We start from the raw sequence: 18,500 nt of genomic DNA, 5'->3' as shown, positions 1-18,500 counted from the left end.
ATTATAATGGTTATACTGCCTTTTTCCAATGGATGCTTGAAAAAGGGAGGAGGAGGAAGCTTGTAAAATACCATTTTTAATGGCCACTTGAGAAAAGCGAGCAGGAGGAAAGTAAATTTACATTATTCTTGGTTCTTTCAGTAAAGTCACGTAGAAGGGAAACTAAATAAAAATATAAAACAATCAAATTCTCACGACGGTTTCGATTGCAACACAAGCAATCATCACCAGGCGTGAAAATCACAGCAAGAACATTTGAAAAACCGCCACTTTTTTCAAAACCACAGCAAGAAAATTTGAAAAAAGTGGCGGTTTTTCAAATTTTCTTGCCGTGGTTTTCACACCTGATGATGATTGCTTGTGTTGCAATCGAAACGTTGTGAGAATTTTATTGTTTTATATATTTATTTTATTTTATTGTTTCCCTTCTACGTGACTTTATCGAAAGAACCAAAAATATTAATCCCTGCAGTCACGAAAGCTTTAAATCAAAATTTAAAGTGACATTGTTTGAAGCAAATCCGCCTGGTTAGTTATTCCCGTCTGCAGTCCTTGAAACTGAATAGCTCCTTTATGTAATCTTCTTAGTAAGTCTTACATGTGCTATTTATTGATTTGTTTTTGCTGCCTGTATTCAATTCCAATTGAAAATTAATACTGTGCGGGAGGGATGGGAGAGCATTGTCACTGTAGTTAGGACAATAAAGCCAGAAACCGACCTGAGTTTTATTGCCAACCATGGCTGACATCAGTGGAGAGTGATATCTGAACTGGTCCCGGCCTGGATCAATCCACCCCAGCTCCCTCCCTTACACTGACCAGCGTGGTAAAGTATGGTCAAACAGCCCCTATGACCAATATTGTGTCGGAAGACTCTATCCAGCAGGTCTTCCCTGACATTGAAGCCACCCTAATGTCGGCACTGTCTGGGTTGTTAGTTTAGAACACCAAGAACCAATTACGTGTCAGCCCAGCGAAGGTACAAGTTAAGTCTCTTCCTTCTCCGGAATTGGGAGCCCAACAGACAACTCGGCATCACGTGGAAGGGGGGGACGGCTGCACGCTCACTGCTGGAATCCTGCGTACCTTGGAGTGACGTTGGATTTGACACTCTCCTTCAAGGCACACCTGGAGAAGACAAGCAAAGCCAGTGCCTGGAACAAAATACTCAGGAAGCTCGCAAACTGAGTTGGGAGCCAACCCAGCTTCACTACATTCCACTGTACTTTGATATTCCAAGGGGCGAATGCACATGCTTGGCTTGGGAGAGATTGGCTCATTTAAGAAACTGTGTACCCTGTGCTGAATGACAGTTGCCAATGCATTACCGGATGTATAAACCAACAACTGTGAACAGCCTTAATGTACTTGCTGGAATCACTCCACCGGACATCAGGAGTACGGTCGAAAAGCAAAATAGAATGATCACATCAAGCGGAGGACACCAGACATTCACGACATGGCCACACCGCAGCTGCATGCTGCCTGAAATCACGGAAAAGCAACTCAACGTAACCACTTTAAAAAATCACCGACGGCTACATCACTGGTAATTTGGTAAACAAGGCTTGACACAATAATCAAGTATGTCAAAATGCACATCGACATTGCCGAACACCCTGACGCTTGCGCAGAGTAATAACGGTCAACCTGGATATGCTTAAATCTCCTTTGAATGGAAGTCGGCAGCTCAAGAGGTCAGGCATGTGGAAATGAGGCTACTTCTAACAACATTGACACACCATGGATCGTCTATTGCTCTGTCGGCTCCTGGAGGAGCTATGCGCCATGGAGGAGCTTGCCAGGGTCACAACACCGGGCCTCTTCATCGTGTGCCCGATACCACGTAAACATGCAAATGAGCACCAAGATGCATGAAGAAGATCCAGCAGTGGGATTGGCAAATGTGATTCGGGAACGTGAAGTGCAGTTGAAGACATTTTTAAATAAGATGTTAGGAATTCTAGATTGGCTTAATAAACAGCTTATTTAATTCTAGCGTGAATATTTATTTGTTAATTATGCAGTGTTAAAGATTAATGCTGATCCCTTGTCATTAGTTTTATTGTTGCCTTGGTTTTGAGATGGATGAAACAACAGTTATCGATTCAAGTGAGCCTCGAGGTGTTATAATTCTCTCTTAAAGAAAACAACACAAAGCGAATTCACTGACACAAAGTTAATATATGAGCATTATAGCCCTTTAACCCTTCATAGCATATCGGTTGATAAAAATAATTACCCATATATTTTTTGGATGGACTTTTCAGGCAGTTAATCCTGTGACAATCACTCACGTCAGTGCAGTGGTTATGGAGGCTCACCAAATGATATTCTTAGGTTTTTTCGGTAAAGTCACGTAGGTAAAAATTTTTTAATTTAAATTAATAAAAGTAAAATAAAAATAAAATTAAAATCACGACGTTTCGGAGGCAACACAAGCTTCCGTCTTCAGGTGGAACCGTCACAGCACGACAGCTGTATCAATTTACCTATGTGACTTTACCGAAAAAACCTAAGAATGTGAATCCTTGCAGTCACGAAAGCTTCAAATCTAGAATTAATCACCAAATGATGTTGGCAAAAGGGAAGATTGCAATTTATTGGAGCAGTGCATTGATAATTCTACGTAAACATTGTTGGTTTCATGAAGGCTACTGATGAATAGGTCTCTTGAAAATCCTTGATCATCACCAGCCCATTACTCTGTAAAATTAGGAGCTTCGGGCCTTCCTCAATACCGATAAAGCCAATAATTCCTACTTATTGATCAAGGAAGAAAACTTTTTCACAGAAATTAACATTTTTGGCCCATGTTGCAGAATCACAAGGAAGGTTTATTACCCCTAAAGCGCCGTTTGGCCACACTGTTTTTGGGTTTTTTTGCCTTAAAAAAAATCTTTGTTAGAGGCCAAGTATTTTTTCACAGACGATGGTGACATTGATGGAGGTGGTCTGCATGAAAAGGAAATAATACATATGACCATAAAATATGTTTGCTTGCGTTGAAATGCTTGCATTTTCAGGCACTTGGAGTTAAACAGCTTAACTCTTCATCTCGGGGTTAAAGATTTGACCTGATGTGGCTGTTTGGAATTATAAAGTCTGACCCTCTCTGGAACCCAATTAGTGAATGATGAATTTGTCAAATAGCTATATAAATGTAGTTTGAGGGTTGATTATGTATTTTTAAAGGGGAATAATTTATTACAATGAATATGAAAAAGTGGGGTGATGTTAAGGTTAACTTAAAAATTATAATTGAACCAAATGTGTACATATTGTGCCGTCCCATTATGAACACATTTTGAATGTTTTACGATGTGTTATACATTATTTTTGTTGACTTACCCATTTGCATTTTAATCTGGAAATATGAGAAACATGAAATCGGCATTTTTCATAGAAGAGTCAATTTATTAACTTTACCATACCATAGTTTGTGAGCCTATAATAAAAATATGAATTTACAGCACTTAACTTTCTTCACGTGGTTGTTGATGTAAACTTTTCCAAAATGATAAGCCATCAAATATATTATTTTGCATTACTCTTTTGCGTGTTCAGCAATAATAGAGATATTTGCAAAATGTATTAATGACTTGCTCGTTATGCTTCTTGTTGCTGGAAAGCATTGAATAAAACGTATACAGAACATCTGTGCAAGACAACAATCTACGTTTAATATCGCTACTCAACAAAACATGAATGATTAGGTGAGAGTGTATTAATATTTATACGTGGAAAAAAAGTAACGATCTTCTACCCTTTCCGCCAAAGTGGATTTACTCTGGATTATATTGCATATATCAGACTTCATTCTTTACTCTGTACTCTATTGTCAATGCAGTGAAACTCACAAAGCACTGCAGTTCACTCTTTGTTGCCTTAATTTGGATGTGTGATTCGATATTCGTAGCGGTTTCAGAGATGTCTTTTCCTGAATAATATTTTGCAGAAAGGAGTTGAGTTTGTCTTGGTTAATGGCTGTGAGATAGTATGTTGCCAATTAGTGAATTGACATGTTTCTTAGGTGGTTTATGGAATCCCAATGGGAGTACTATCCACCAGGTGGCATTGAAGATGTTCATTTTAAGATTAACACACCCAGCCTCCGTGTTAAACACCCACCCTGTGTCACAATTAATTTGTTGGTGAAACATTGAGACTTTGTGCTCTGGCAAGTGTAATTTTCGGTGGTTTTCGCTGACCCCACGCCACATTGTTCTGTTATCAACAATGGGGGATCGTATGTGTAAGCATACTGGCATCTTACAAATATGATCCTACATTGGCAGATGCCAGTATTCTTACACATAATCCTACATTGTTATAAAATGATGATGCTCTCATGAAATCGTGCATGCACAGCTCATAACCATGCTGTCTGCTGTCTTAGTGCGGGTGTGGTGGTTACAATCTGGTCGTATACAAGCATAACATGGACGACCTCTCGGGATATCAATGTCGTTGCTGTTGGATTAGCATGGGGTTATTGTATGGTGAAAACATATAACCTTATAGCATACGTGCGAGCATTTCCAAATCATTTTTTTATGTCAACACAAACCCTTCTATATCCAGCTGCCACCCATGTAATAATAATAATAATGATTTAACTCGAACCCAAAGGCTCCATAGATTTTCAAAGGATCGAGTGAAAAAGACACGGGCACATTTTCTGAATCCTCTCTTGCCATGGACCCCTGATTGTCCTCCCAGATGGTGGTGTCACTTTTCTGTCATTGGCCATTGCTGCAACGGGGATAGCTTTGATTGCTCCTCCATTGCTCCATTTGTTGACAAACTCTCTTGTTGAACTCGCACATGTTCAGATTGGGTGCTTTATTTAGTCTAAGAGCGACCTTCTGATGTAACAAAAAAAAAACCGATGCATATATCTTGTATGCTCTGGATGAGTAAATGACAATATATTTAGCATTTCCTCTGTTGGAGCTCACGATCTCCAAATTAATAGATAATTTGAAATTACATTTCCATGGTTTTGAGATGGGTTTCCATACTTGTTTTGTTTCCTTGACAAATCACATTAATAAAATGTGAATATCTGTAAGGAAGATTATCATTTACACACTGTAATAGCCTTATTCCATAACAAGTTAACATTAATGTTAATAATTATGACCCCTGTTAGGACAAACAAGCTTACCAACATAAGTGCAATAGCAGTTTTTAGATTTTTATTTTAAAAAAAATGTAAATCTGTTTGATTTTCCATTAAATAATTTAATGGAGTTTTGTCTAACACATTGAGCACAAAATAATTATATTGAGTAAACTGTAAGGGGTGCTCCATGTATTATGGGCCATTTTGTGTTCTTGTTTATGAGTTTACTGAGAGATTGGTCAGCATTCTTTCGGAGGCATTAACGAAGTTAAAGGCTTTTAATTAAACATGAGCCCTTCGTGTGGACTGAATCTAGCCCAGCCAGCTGATAAATGGTAACAATAAAAACAGCAATCAGTTGGAAAGGGTAAAGGGGTTAGACACTCCATCTGCTGCCATGGTAATATCCATCACTTCCATATTGGTGTAATACACCAACATCTTGCTCTAACAGAGCGCTATACAATTTGATTTGAAGAGAAAACAAACTGCTTCATAGCTGTCATGCCATATATAACGTCATCGTGTGGATTGCGTTTTTTGTTGTTATTTGAGTGGTTTTTAAATGTTTCTATTCCGTTATATTTTGTGGAATGTATTGTTTCAGTTATCACAATTCGCAAATAACTTGAATTCGATCATTATCTTTAATTTCATGGTGTGTCCTTTCATCACTTCGGGAAATTAGGGGTTAGAGGTATTTCATTTCTTCTGTCATACTACCGACCATCACGTAACATATACACCAAATATAACTATTAAATAAGGGTGCACATTTATAAATTTATTTAATGAAATGTTCACCTTTTCTTTTTATAAGGTGTACACTTTTTCATCTTAAGATATGATCATAGGGAGATTTGTAAATGGTTTTATTATTTGAGCAGCAATCAACTACCAGCTGGTCTTCTGAATAATTTAGAAGTTATGTCTGCCCATAGTCTCTGGGCATTTTTGCGTGGAGTGAAACCAGACAGAGCACCGCTACACAAATCATTCTTGCTAGGCAGATCAACACAGATACAGGATGATGAATTCTACGATACGTGTTCACCCACAGTTAAATATGTTTTACTTATTTTGTTATCTGAATGGATACAGTGAATAGTTACAATGTCAAAATGTTGTTTTTATTGAATTGCTTTGCCTGTGGATTGTAAAAGTACTTGAGTATTGGTTTCCAAAAAAGTCCAAAAGCAATTGTGCAATATGTTATTCCGTTTACAATCAGAAAAACTGCCAGATAAATTATAGTATGCTTCAGTAAGAGGGACATGGGAAATAATAACAGAAAAACCCATTCATATACATTGTTTGTAATGTTTCCACTTTTCAAATTTGGGATATGGCCCATTATATCAACGGACAATTTAAAAGGAACATTAAAGACCTCGTGAATTATGTAAAAAGTCATGTTGTCTTCTTTCCCAAATGCCACATTTCTAACTATTTCCTACACGTTCACACAGCTGTAATGATGTTCAATGAGGCTGTTTACCTGTCAAAAATCAGCCTCAATATTATATACGTTGTGATTTGATTGCATGCGGTATTATTTTAATACCATATCGTTTATGCAATTATATTTTCATAATCAACGTTTTTGGGTTTAAATCGCATTTATAAATGTGTCATAACCCTCCACCACCCGACACGGCCAATCAGTAAAAAAGTGTCACGTTGACAAAAGACAAATAGTTCACTGCTTTAGCCCACCGGTGTGTTGAAGCGTGAAACCACAACATTTACAATTTGAGCACGACGTTTTTCGCTGGTAATTGCATCCAGCAACAATTTTATAGTTAGAATGTACCATCTTAAGTTATAACATTGCATGTTGCGTATCTTAAACCCGCACTGACCAGCGCGTTGAAGCCAAGTCGCATATCATCCCTGCAGTGGTATCGTTGACTTGGGTAGGCCTTCATCTGACAGTGGATAGATCTTGGCTGAAAATAACTATTCCCTGGAGTGCTACTGGGTAGTCTTATATTTAACCCATTGAACCTGTTCATATTGGCTCAGATGCAGCGTCAATTAACCATGAGACTATCCAGTTATTTGTTATCCTGGGAAGCAACTAATGCAATGAATTCCTTAGTTCTCTGTTACTATGTATAGCAATTCACCATGCTATAAAATACTGTAACCTGTTTTAAAACTAACTTTATCCTGCCCTACGTTTATTGATGCTGAACGTTGTGATGTGGCATGGAATGGTAATTAAAATAGTATTTAGACTGATTTTAAACCCCTTCATCTCTGATGACAAATCAATCAGACAGTTGTGTTTTAGTCTTGTGCTGTCTCTACATTGTTGTTTGTTCTGCCTGGTTAACTTTTACTCGTAATGTAAGAATCAAATAACATTTCTCATGAATAGAGGATTAGATATTTTTCCTTGCACAACTCCATGCATTTATTGTGACCAATAGAATTGAAGTTCATTGAATCGTTGCATTATTAATTATTATCTTTATTTTATTTCTCAATACAGAATTGACTATTTAGTGTTTAAGGAATGTGTATGTGTAAAGGCATACTTATTCCTGATTAGAATTCTATATTACAATGACAATTCATGTTTTTTATAAACCGCGCTTGGAATGTTAATCACTATATTCCCTTAAGGGTGTAAACAAGCATGACTTGATCATAATGGTTTTGGCAAAAGTTACTCAAGTATTATGAAAAATCGAAATACGCTTCAGAGTTTTCATACGTAACTAAAATAGAACAAAACCTTGCATTTCAAAACCACAGTCAACATTGTAAAAAATAGGATGAAGTGATAGTTTGAAATGCACATTTGGACAGATGGTAAGGCATTTTAATATGACTGTATCTAAAGAGTATATGACGCTTAGGTGAACTGTTTATTATGGAGATGGGGGCAATTTGTGAATATTTCCCTCGAGAATACCGTGCTTACAATTTTGGCCAAGGTTTAGCCAATCAGTGATGTCAATTTCATTTTCTCCACTTTGCCAAGCCTCTTGACTGGGATTTAGTCGAGTGCCAACTCTGACCTTGATCGCTGAACAAATTAATGAAAATCTGGAAGAATGGAATAAATGAAACTTTTGTGGCATTTGGGAGTAATGGAGTTTCTTGACCGTTTAGTTTTAGAGCGTAATTATTTTGTTTATTGTTCTTTTCCCCCTCTCTCTTCCAGGCTAAACATTTCCCCCTGTGGAGGTTCTGCCCAGTTGCTTGCAGCAGCTCAGTGGTGCCCTCTGATGGTGAGTAAGCAACACTGCGTGGGACGGTCGCACTCATTTCACACAGTGGTTGCCGAACATTAACCACAATACCTCGCTGATCACGTCAAGGAGCATAAACCATCACGGGAGCTCTGGTCATCCTCGCAGCAGCTTTTGGCTGCCCATGAGATGCGCTTCTGCGGCCGTCTGGAATGCTCCTTTTCATTAGGAAGCCACTGGAGCTATGCACTTTTTCACGTGGATTGAAAACTCATTTCTGTTGACCTGCTTTTTGTTTTTAGTTTGTTGTCCCGCCCCCCCCCTCACCTACGATTAGTACGGTTGGCTACGTACGGTGCGAAAGAATTTCAACATAACGTACATACTACTCGTTGTGTTGTCACCGTGATTGTGGCGTAAATTAACAAACCACTGCTGTTAGCAGAGTGATATTTCTTACGTCGTAAGATAAAGTGAAATGCATTTGAAGCGTGTTTTATGCTCCAAGCTGATTTTCAGTAAGTGGCACATTAACATATGCGTTACATTATTTTGAGTCGTGTTACGTTGTACTATAAACGTCCGTGCTTGTGTTTACAGCCAGCGGTTAAAGCTCAAACCATATTTGTAATTATCAAAATGGGCCTTGTACCCAGGACGGCTTGTATCCATTAAATTACAGACGCCGTTAAACGAATCTCAACGACTGTAACGAGCAACTAGATAGTTTTGTCTCACGAAGAAATAGGACAATCAATGATCAAAAGGCGTTGAATGTTATCGAGCGCCGTGGTGCACGCTTTGTAACCTTTTAGGGACACATTTAGGGCACCTAAACAGCACGTTTTGCACCAAGGGAGAGGGAAAAAAGTGCAGCAATCCTGTGGGTTTCAACTCTTTCTTTACCGAGTGTTCATTGTCCCCTCAATTTGCTGGCAATTTATGTTGAAATTGGACTGTCGGGTTGGATTTTGCTTGGTGGGGAAAGACTTTGAAAGTAAGTGTGGTGTGTTCCTGCACATTCTTTTGGGTAGGTAGCGTGTATACAGATGCACAGATATGTGCAGCTTTTACATTTGGTTCAAGGTTGTAAATTACTGCCTTGCCTGCAAGACAACCATCAGTTTTATAAATGGACACACCCTTTTGCAATAGTGTTTTTGGCTTTTAAATCACACAGGAATGTCGTACCAGACTAAACCATTTGAATGACAGGGACATGCCTATGACCTTTCCAAGTTAAAGGTTACATGATTGTCAAGCCGGGTTTTTTTGTTTAAAATGCTAAAAATATTTTTTCGTGAATTTCATGCATTTGCTATCACGGTAAGATATCACTTTCCCTTGCTGAAACACGGTTTTTTTAATTTATCAGATATTAGAGCGAATAATCGAGTGTTATTGACAAAGTAGACTGGCAATCCTAAGGGAGGGATGAGATGACCACTAAATACATTTTAAATGCAAACTGTGAATGGCCCTCATGGGATTTCATGACAAACATTCATCAATCAGCAGCTCTGGCATGTAGGGGTCACCCTTGGTGGGACTGCACACTTTATACTTGCCCGGAACATTAATTTCCTTACGGATGCTCTGGGGTTACCAAATCTCCCAGAATGCGCCCAATTTCATGAGATCTCAGAAGCTAAGTGGGATTTTAGGCCTGGATAGTGCTTGGATTGGGTGACTTCTATGCATAACAAATGTTAGATCATGTAGGGGCACCGTGGTGGGCAGCATATTGCAGTGTACTTCAATTGTCCCACGTGTCTAACAACCCCGCCTTTACGAATCCATGCGAGCTAGAATGGTGAAGTATGGTCAAATAACCCCCTCAGCCCACATCGTGTGTTGAGGCCCTCATCCAGCGGTTGATCGATACATATCTGTACATGTACGTGCATTTGCTCTGGGATGAACCTTTTTAATATCAGCGTTTTTGTCTCGCATGTTTTGCAGAGGTAACTGTGTCATATGCCAATGGACTGCCGGTGGTGGCCATTACCCTGCCTTCACGAAAGGAGCGATGCCAATTCACACTGAGGCCTGTACTGGAGAATGTCGGAGACTTCTTGAGGAGTCTGCAAGCAGAGGATCGGGGAATCGACCGTGCAGCAATATACACACTAGGTGACGCTGGAGCCATCGGTGGTTTTGAAATCGTTGCGTTTGGCGCATGCCGAGTTGTTTGGCACATTCATTACAATTATTTAAAGTGCAGCAGCAGGTGATAACGGATGAATGTGTGGGCTATTATTGCATTAAATGTGTAACGTTTCTGCTCCCGTGACCTTGCGTAATCAGTAACGGGTTAATTAAAAATAATGACTGGCATCTTTAACTGTTGGTGAGAGGAAACGATTTTTACTGGCACTGAGTTAAGTGATGTAAAAAAAAAACCCGTTATTTTTAATCAACCTGGTATCGCAAAAAAATTTCTCATGGCACAATTATATTTAAAATATATTTTTTATGTATTTTGAAGAGTGCTACTAATCGTACATTAGTAACGTGGTATACAATTAATAAATGTTGGTGGAAGAGGACATACCTTATATGGGGCAGTAATGAGAAAAAAACATTCATCACTATATGCAGCAGTAGCTGTATAAAAGAAGATGAAAATATCTTGAGTTTGTTAATGTGTGTGGGTCTCGTGTAAATACCTCCACGCATGGTTTCCTTCCCTGTGCAGATGGAACCAGAGTGGCAGCAAGCACGGGGGTTGATATTCTTCTTTTGGAAGATTTTAAACTTGTCATCAACGAAGAATCGTATCTGGTTCAGCCTCCTAAACGAGGTACAGTAATTAATGCCCGTTAGTTTGTGACTGACTATTTGAAATGTTTTTTGAATACGTTGTAAAAAAAAAGCTCGTTTAAGTAATGCAAATGGAATGCAAAACAATGAAAGGGACTATCCAATTTTTGTCTTGTGTGACTAATTGAAGGAAACTAATTGAAGAAAACAGTTTTAATGGATTCCATTAAGATAATTACAGAGCTGCAACTTTTGCCGAAGATTTATTGATGTCAATATTACTCAACTAAAAACCCAACAATTTAAGCACGAGACTAGCCAACATCTTCAAATTATGTACTGCCCTTCGTCATTCCACTGCGAGATGAAGGCCCACCCCTGTTGTGTTAATCATGGGGGTTGTTTTGACCATACTTCACGCTATTCGGTGCAGATTTGTGAACGAGTTGGTCCATGCCCGGTTCAGATACCTTTGGCAACTGATGCCAGCCATGGTCAGGAAGCTAACCGACAGCCAGGATTATAGTGCAGTGTGGTAACCCCTCGCCGCTGTACTATTGCTCCCCCACCACCACAAAATAAACGTTAGTAATTAATTGGTGTAACAATTGTTAGAGGAAAATACAAACTTTACACTTCTGTAAATATGCCTTTGAGATTAAGGTAGGATTTCTCTCAAAGTCCTCAGTACATACTTGCTTATGGTATAATTATAGACTTAGTTTGACAATACCTAATGAGATTTACATTCATTACATTTATGACCAATCTGTATCGATGTGTAGTATTCTCCTTTCGTACTTTAACCCATGCGGTTTTTTCCATCCACTCATGATTTCGTCTCACCTGCAAAAAATACTAATAATGGAATTGGAAGAAAAAAAATCTTGGATCAAATTCTATATGAGCTTGTACTAAAATATAAATGGTGCTCGAATATGCTGCAAATCTATCTCAAATGGGTTTTATTCTGCCAATAAATTTAAAGAAGCAAAAGCACATAGACCACAGCTAGAGTGCCTTGCAATGCACACATCTCCCAAATTGGATTTTAAGGATGGCAAGCAACCAACCTAATGGTTAGAGAAATAGGATTGTTTGATACTGGAGCCAAACGCTGGGAAAACTGTTAAAGGGACATCTGCAAGCATCTTACGCTGAACACTAAATGTAGTGGTCCTTTTAACATCACTGCTGCAAAACCATATTGGCAGCCATAAAGAAATGTTGCTTCTTATTTTGGACTTAACGCGTGCATTATTTAAAGGTGCTGGGTTTGGCTGTAAACACGAATGCTACCCGGACAAAATATGTAATTGAAACGATTCCTTTGAACTTCAAAGTTACTCATAGCAGGCACAGTCGATGCATCTGTGCATCAATGAGTTCGTACTTGATTTTATTTTTTACGTGATATCTTTTTGAGTTAATGTTTCCCACCCCCCCCCCCCCCATCTTCCTGTGCTACTGCTGCTGTTGCTTTGTGGTACTGTCCAGGAAGCCTCAGTGCTGACGATGTGACCGCCCTCGGAGAGGTGAAGGTGTTGGTGCAGCAGATGTACACCACGCTGCGCATCGAGGAACACCAGCTACAGCGCGAGAGAGAGTTGCTCACCAAGCTGGACAACCTCCGGGTCCAAATTGAGCCACTAGAAAAGGTTTCCCCCCCCCCCCCCCCCCGATCACTTCGTACCTTCCGATGTCATTCTCCAAAATAAATGAGATCCTTGGCTGTTATGCTGTAGTACAGGGGCGCTTAAATGTGCGGGCCTTCGGGCCACATATGGTCCGCGTTTCATTTTGTAAAGCCTGTTTACCATACGTGGGCTACTGCTTTGAAACGGCTTGCAAAACTCTATAGGTCACTGCAAGGGTCTTCTTGCATGCAGTCTGGTACTAGGGGGAAATATTTTTGATCTGGAAACACTGTTTGCAATTTTATCACGCTCGGTCACTTGTGCCTCTTTATGCTCTGTTGACGTGCATGTTCGGTTTCGTCGTTCTTGTGCACAAACGTGTTGGAGTATTTGCGTTGCGCGCTTAACACACGGCGGCGCAGACATTATGATCACCAAACAGCGGGACGTAAAGTGAGCGGTGAGCGAGTTGGATAACGCCGAGGTGTATGTTAATGCGTAGCCCGCCCAGACATATTTGAAAGTGAAGTAAAGAAAATGTTACTCCCACTTCCCCACGACCACTGCTATAACGGATCTAAATTGTCCATGTGAGCTCGGTGTTATTTTTATGACACTTTAATGAGTTATTTTTGCTTTTAATCGGGTTAGAGGAGGCTTGGTAAATATATTACAATGAGATAATTTTGGCAAAGAGGGCATTTTAATATGCCAATGTTTTACTTTTTGTACTGCAGATTGCAGTGTGGTTGCAATTTAATTTTAACAGTTGCATCATAGAGAAAATACTCGACCAGAAACATTACTCGTTTTTGTTTCTGCACTCGGTAAGGTGGTGGATGGCAATCACATGTAGATGCTATATTAATCCAAATAGTTGTTTTATCTTCTGATGCATCCAATGTCTATCATCTACTGCGTGTAACATTACCTTGGCTGAAGCCACGTAAAATAAATGCGAAATATGAATTTTCAAATCCCACCCCCTTCCTCGTTTTGTCCTCTCTCGACACAGGCACTAATCTCAACACTGCTCCACCCTGTTTTCTTTCACAGGTGAAGAAAGATCTGAAGCTGAAGGCAGAAAAGCGCACACGTTTGGTGTTGTGGGGGGGCCTGGCGTACATGGCGACGCAGTTTGGATTCCTGGCACGCCTCACCTGGTGGGAATACTCGTGGGACATCATGGAGCCTGTCACTTATTTCGTCACCTATGGCAGCGCCATAGCCATGTACGCCTATTTCATCCTAACTCGACAGGTGGGTAAACTTGGGAGGATGAACCTTCAGTGGATCTGCAAATAGAAGACCTTACAATGCGAAAATGTGGTTATGTATATTTTATTAGCAATCTGTGCTCGCGTCGGAAAGTGCTGCTGCGTGTACCCCGTGTTGGTGACAAAATAAATCCATCTGCTGACCTCGGGAGTACAAACAAAAGAGATGAAATGCTTCACAAGGTGCTGCTTTGTTGCGTGAATGAGCGTTGAGTGAGAATATGAAGTCTTTTAAGTGACGGTGAACTTGCTCATTACAGGAATACATCTACCAGGATGCAAGGGATCGTCAGTACCTGCACTTCTTCCACCGTCATGCTGAGAAGACTCGCTTTGACTTGGCCGCTTACAACAAGCTCAAGGATGACATTGCCCAAGTAGGTCCTCAGCAGGAGAGAATATTTACATTACACAGAGTCCGAAAGTGCTTTTTGAAATGCATTTGGCATGCCACGCGTGAACGCACCTCGGTCACTTCAAGGGAGCCTTTGCGAGCGACTCAGGGGACAGAGTACACTAACATTTGAAAGTGTTGCCAGGTTAAAAATATGGCCTTGTAGTACCTGATTATTTCAGCCAAGACGTAGTGAAGGATGATGGGTATTGTTTGCAGGTCGTTGTGAATTGGTAGACTTCGTGTGGCCGTGGGTCATATGAATTGAAGTCGCAGGCCTGGTAGGTTCCACTGGGCTACAGGAGAGCTCATTTGCCATATTTTCGTGGCTTTCCCTCAGTCGTATCATTATCACCATACTCTTTGGTTTTTTCGGTAAAGTCACGTAGGTAAAAAATTTAAATAAATTAAATCACGACGTTTCGGGCCCAACACAAGCGTCCTTCTTCAGGTGGGGACAACTTAGCGAAAGCGCACCGCTTAAGTGTGTCATATCATTATCACCTAGTTCAGGGGTCGGCAACCAAAATAACAAGAAGAGCCATTTCTTTCCAATTCGGTACAAAATTCAGTATTTCAAGAGCCGCAATGCATCTGAGTACATACTGTACATACGTACATATCGTCAAGAAGCAGCCCGTAAAGAGCCGCATGCGGCTCCGGAGCCGTAGGTTGCTGACCCCTGACCCAGTTAAAACTCAATTGAGACGAGAAATCTTGTTGGCAAGGGACCCCTGGGAAAATAGTACAAGAGGACAATGGGAACACGTTAACTTATCACAGGATTATACAATTGACTTATCTTTTGTGACGTGTACTATTTGTACAGATTAAATCACACTTGTCATCCAACTCGAGCTACCCGATTATTTTTTAAGAAAAATGTAAACTGCACTGGCGGAGGAGCAATTATCCTCCATACATTTTATGGAAGATTGTATGAAAGAGTGGTTAAATGTTCGCTTGAGGCCCTCTGACGATTGTCCGTTTCATCTCTCCCGTTGTTATTTAGGCCGAGCTGGATTTGAAACGTCTAAGAGATCCACTTCAGCTTCATCTGCCCACACCGCAGCTGGAAGGCAAACATTAAAAATGTTAACATCGAAGAGCCTTTTATCAGTGAGGGACTCTGCTGCTGCTGCACAACTGCAGTTCTAGCCAACCTTGAGTGACTCCAGTTTTACGCCTAAAATGATAAGCTAGTTCATCTGCGTTGGCTTTTGGTGAGAAGGGTTTAAAAAAAAAAGAGTTATACGACAATGATCATCAGCATGATGAGAGTACATGTACTTGTTTGTTTTTTTTTGGTGCCTTGCCCAAGAATATGTAGTGTTTGAAAGGCTAGTGATGGGATACCATTGAATTGCCTAACCTGTATGCATGTTAAGCGGTTTAAACCCGTTGGAGATTAAAACAAATGTTTTGGATGCACTGGTAATATGTTGGGGGTTATGCTGGTGTTTTACGCTTTACGATACAAAATAATTTTACATTGTTAAAGTTAAAGTTAATTCCAAAAAAATGTATGCATTTTAACTATTGAGGTAATTAAGGTCAGGGTTTGTGTGCATAACTGTTGTGTTATGACTTATGTACGATGTATGAAAACACACTTATACAAATCCATGTTCTGTTCATAATAAAAGATTTTGAAATAATACACGTAATTTTTTATATGTCATGTTGGGTTTGTTAAACGTGTTAAGGTTTGATTAATGAGGCCATTTGCGGCGTTAGCGCGTGTACAGTTTAGTCCTTTGTTTACATTGCAGATGCGTTCCTGAAAAACGTGTGACGTAAGGTGAAACGACGTAAAACGAAACCAATTTTTACTATTGACTTAATGATACAAATTTAGGATACGTTCCTGGGGGTTATTTTTTTGTTGGTAAAAAAAAAAATTCTGTAAAAATATAGAAATAAGTACATATTTAAGCTTGATCCAAAAAACAAGTTTAAACAGAGTACTCACCAGAGATGGCAGCAGAGGTTGCATTTAAATTGTACTCGATCGTGCCCAGTATTGTGATGTAAACACTGAGGCCTGAGTCCCTGACACACGTGTCTTAGCGTCGTCTGCAGTAATTTTACTACGGAGCAATTTTTCCCATCAATTTTTTTATACAACGCACAATAGTGTGTCCAGAAATACAGGGTGATTCAATTAGAGATGCTCCACTGATTGCTAATGACTTTGGTTTTTAACAGGTGACTAAATATTGTGAACGGGGTGGCTCTTTTACTGACGAAGAGTGTCGAAAGGTTTCACACGTGTATTGCGATTGGCAGGTGGTATACATAGTGACTTTGAATTAAAATGTGTTAATTTTCCCCCTATTATGTTAGTGTAGTATCTATAAATGAATCGCCCTCTTGTTTTGCTCATTAAAGATGGTGAATTCTGCCCTGTTCTAAATGCAGCCCTTGCTCCTACCATATTTTTTCACAATATTTGAAAATCTTAGGCAGCATCTGCACCAAGTGTGGCATCACGGCAGAAAATTTAACGTCTGAACTGTAAATTGAACACTGTCATACCACAATTTTTATATTCCTATAAATCATAGCCAATATACATTTTGAGGGTATGCGTTGGTAGGTTTTGGTAAGACATTAACTGAAGCAGAGTTCTGCTTTTTTATCAGCAGGTGTCGCCCTATCGACAATCTATGGCTAAACTGGATATTTTTCTTTTAAATTCCTCGGCACCAAATGGTGCATTCATATAACATTAAAACACAATTACAGAAAATTTAAGAGGAGACAAAAAGTACACAGGTTTTACAAATGTCTATTTGTCTTATTAGCAACAACAACCCCTGAAATGGATTTTGAAAAACCTGATTAGTGGAAATGTGTGGGTCCAGTTGTGTGTTTTCTTCTTGATGCCAATATTGATAACATTTTAGAGTACTTTTGTCACTCAAGAGTATTGAAGTTTATATACGATAATTGACTTTAATTATTCTGGAGGTAATTATCCATCAAATTATTTCGCTCAAGATACATCAATTAGTGAGAATCTGCTTAAGCGAAGTACAGTATATGCTAATCTTTATTTGCATTAATGGTATGATCAAAACGGACCATAAATATGGGGACAACACAACAAACGAGACGCGACAAATTAATACAAGATGGAAGACAGTATGATCTGGACAGCACAAAATACGATACAAAGATACTACGATATTAGACTAAATGAAATAATAGGTTTTTAAATATCGAATCACAAACCTGAGTGATGACAATTTAGATGTGGTGTGCAGTTGAATCATTACACGATTAATAACCATGTGGACAAAAAAAAGCATATTTTTGAGAACCATTTTAAACAAAACCTTTTTTTTATTTTAGCGGGTAAGTCCCACTGAGCTTTAAAGCCCTTTTGCAGAGTCAACCTGGTTATCACATGATAGCTCAACGAAGTGGCTTATCACGTGGAAATGTAGAGCAGCCAAATACTCTAAACGCACGTTTCTAAATGTGGAGGGAAAAAACCGGAGGACCCGGAGAAAAATCCACGCGACCGTGGGGAGAACATGCAAATTTCAAATATGCAGGCGTCAGGGTTGGGGCTGAACCCACGACATCCTCCATACCAGGCGAGGGAATTAACATCGCAACCGCGGCACTATCAAGGGAAAAGGCCAACAAGAAACGCATAGGTATTGTTTAAGCTATCAATTTATGGTTTCCAGCCAGTTATTTACAATAAAGCATGAAGCTGTCACTTCCACGGTACCCTTGGAGATGGCAAGAATATTGTTTAATAATGCAGTACATATGAAATTGGATTCCTCCTAATCCATAGACCATGTACTGGCAACTTAATTTAAGAAGTTAATGGTGTGACTCCTCACCATCACCCCGTTCTCAACTCTCTCGGGTACGGCGGTTTGTGGAGTGTGACTTCTCGCACTAAAGGTGAAACAGTTATCAACATTGCGTGTTATTTCATGTGAAGCCCAAGCAAGTTCCGATAAGTGGTGTTCACAGAGGAGGAGCAGTAAAATCTAATCAAAATCATTAAGAGGGGCTGTGGAAATGGCACGTTATTGCTCATCACAACAAGTGGCTTTCAAAATCTTGAGGTAG

At 39.6% G+C, this 18,500-nt stretch overlaps 1 protein-coding gene across 1 annotated transcript in view; it reads left to right on the top strand.

The window, feature by feature from the left end:
• MCU (mitochondrial calcium uniporter) overlaps positions 1-16,048 on the top strand; it is a 32,113-nt gene extending 16,065 nt beyond the window's left edge. Inside the window, exons 2-8 of the mRNA XM_078859583.1 lie at positions 8,304-8,370; positions 10,294-10,464; positions 11,030-11,134; positions 12,592-12,752; positions 13,788-13,991; positions 14,269-14,385; positions 15,415-16,048. Coding sequence (XP_078715709.1) covers positions 8,304-8,370; positions 10,294-10,464; positions 11,030-11,134; positions 12,592-12,752; positions 13,788-13,991; positions 14,269-14,385; positions 15,415-15,492 — 903 coding nt within the window. The 3' untranslated portion in view covers positions 15,493-16,048. The remainder of the gene's footprint in view (positions 1-8,303; positions 8,371-10,293; positions 10,465-11,029; positions 11,135-12,591; positions 12,753-13,787; positions 13,992-14,268; positions 14,386-15,414) is intronic.
• The last annotated feature ends 2,452 nt before the right edge of the window (positions 16,049-18,500 follow it).

Source organism: Lampetra fluviatilis, chromosome 9, assembly GCF_964198595.1.
Source record: "Lampetra fluviatilis chromosome 9, kcLamFluv1.1, whole genome shotgun sequence".
Lineage (NCBI taxonomy): Eukaryota > Metazoa > Chordata > Hyperoartia > Petromyzontiformes > Petromyzontidae > Lampetra > Lampetra fluviatilis.
Note: the sequence above shows the minus strand (reverse complement) of the source record. Positions and strands in the feature narration are given on the sequence as shown.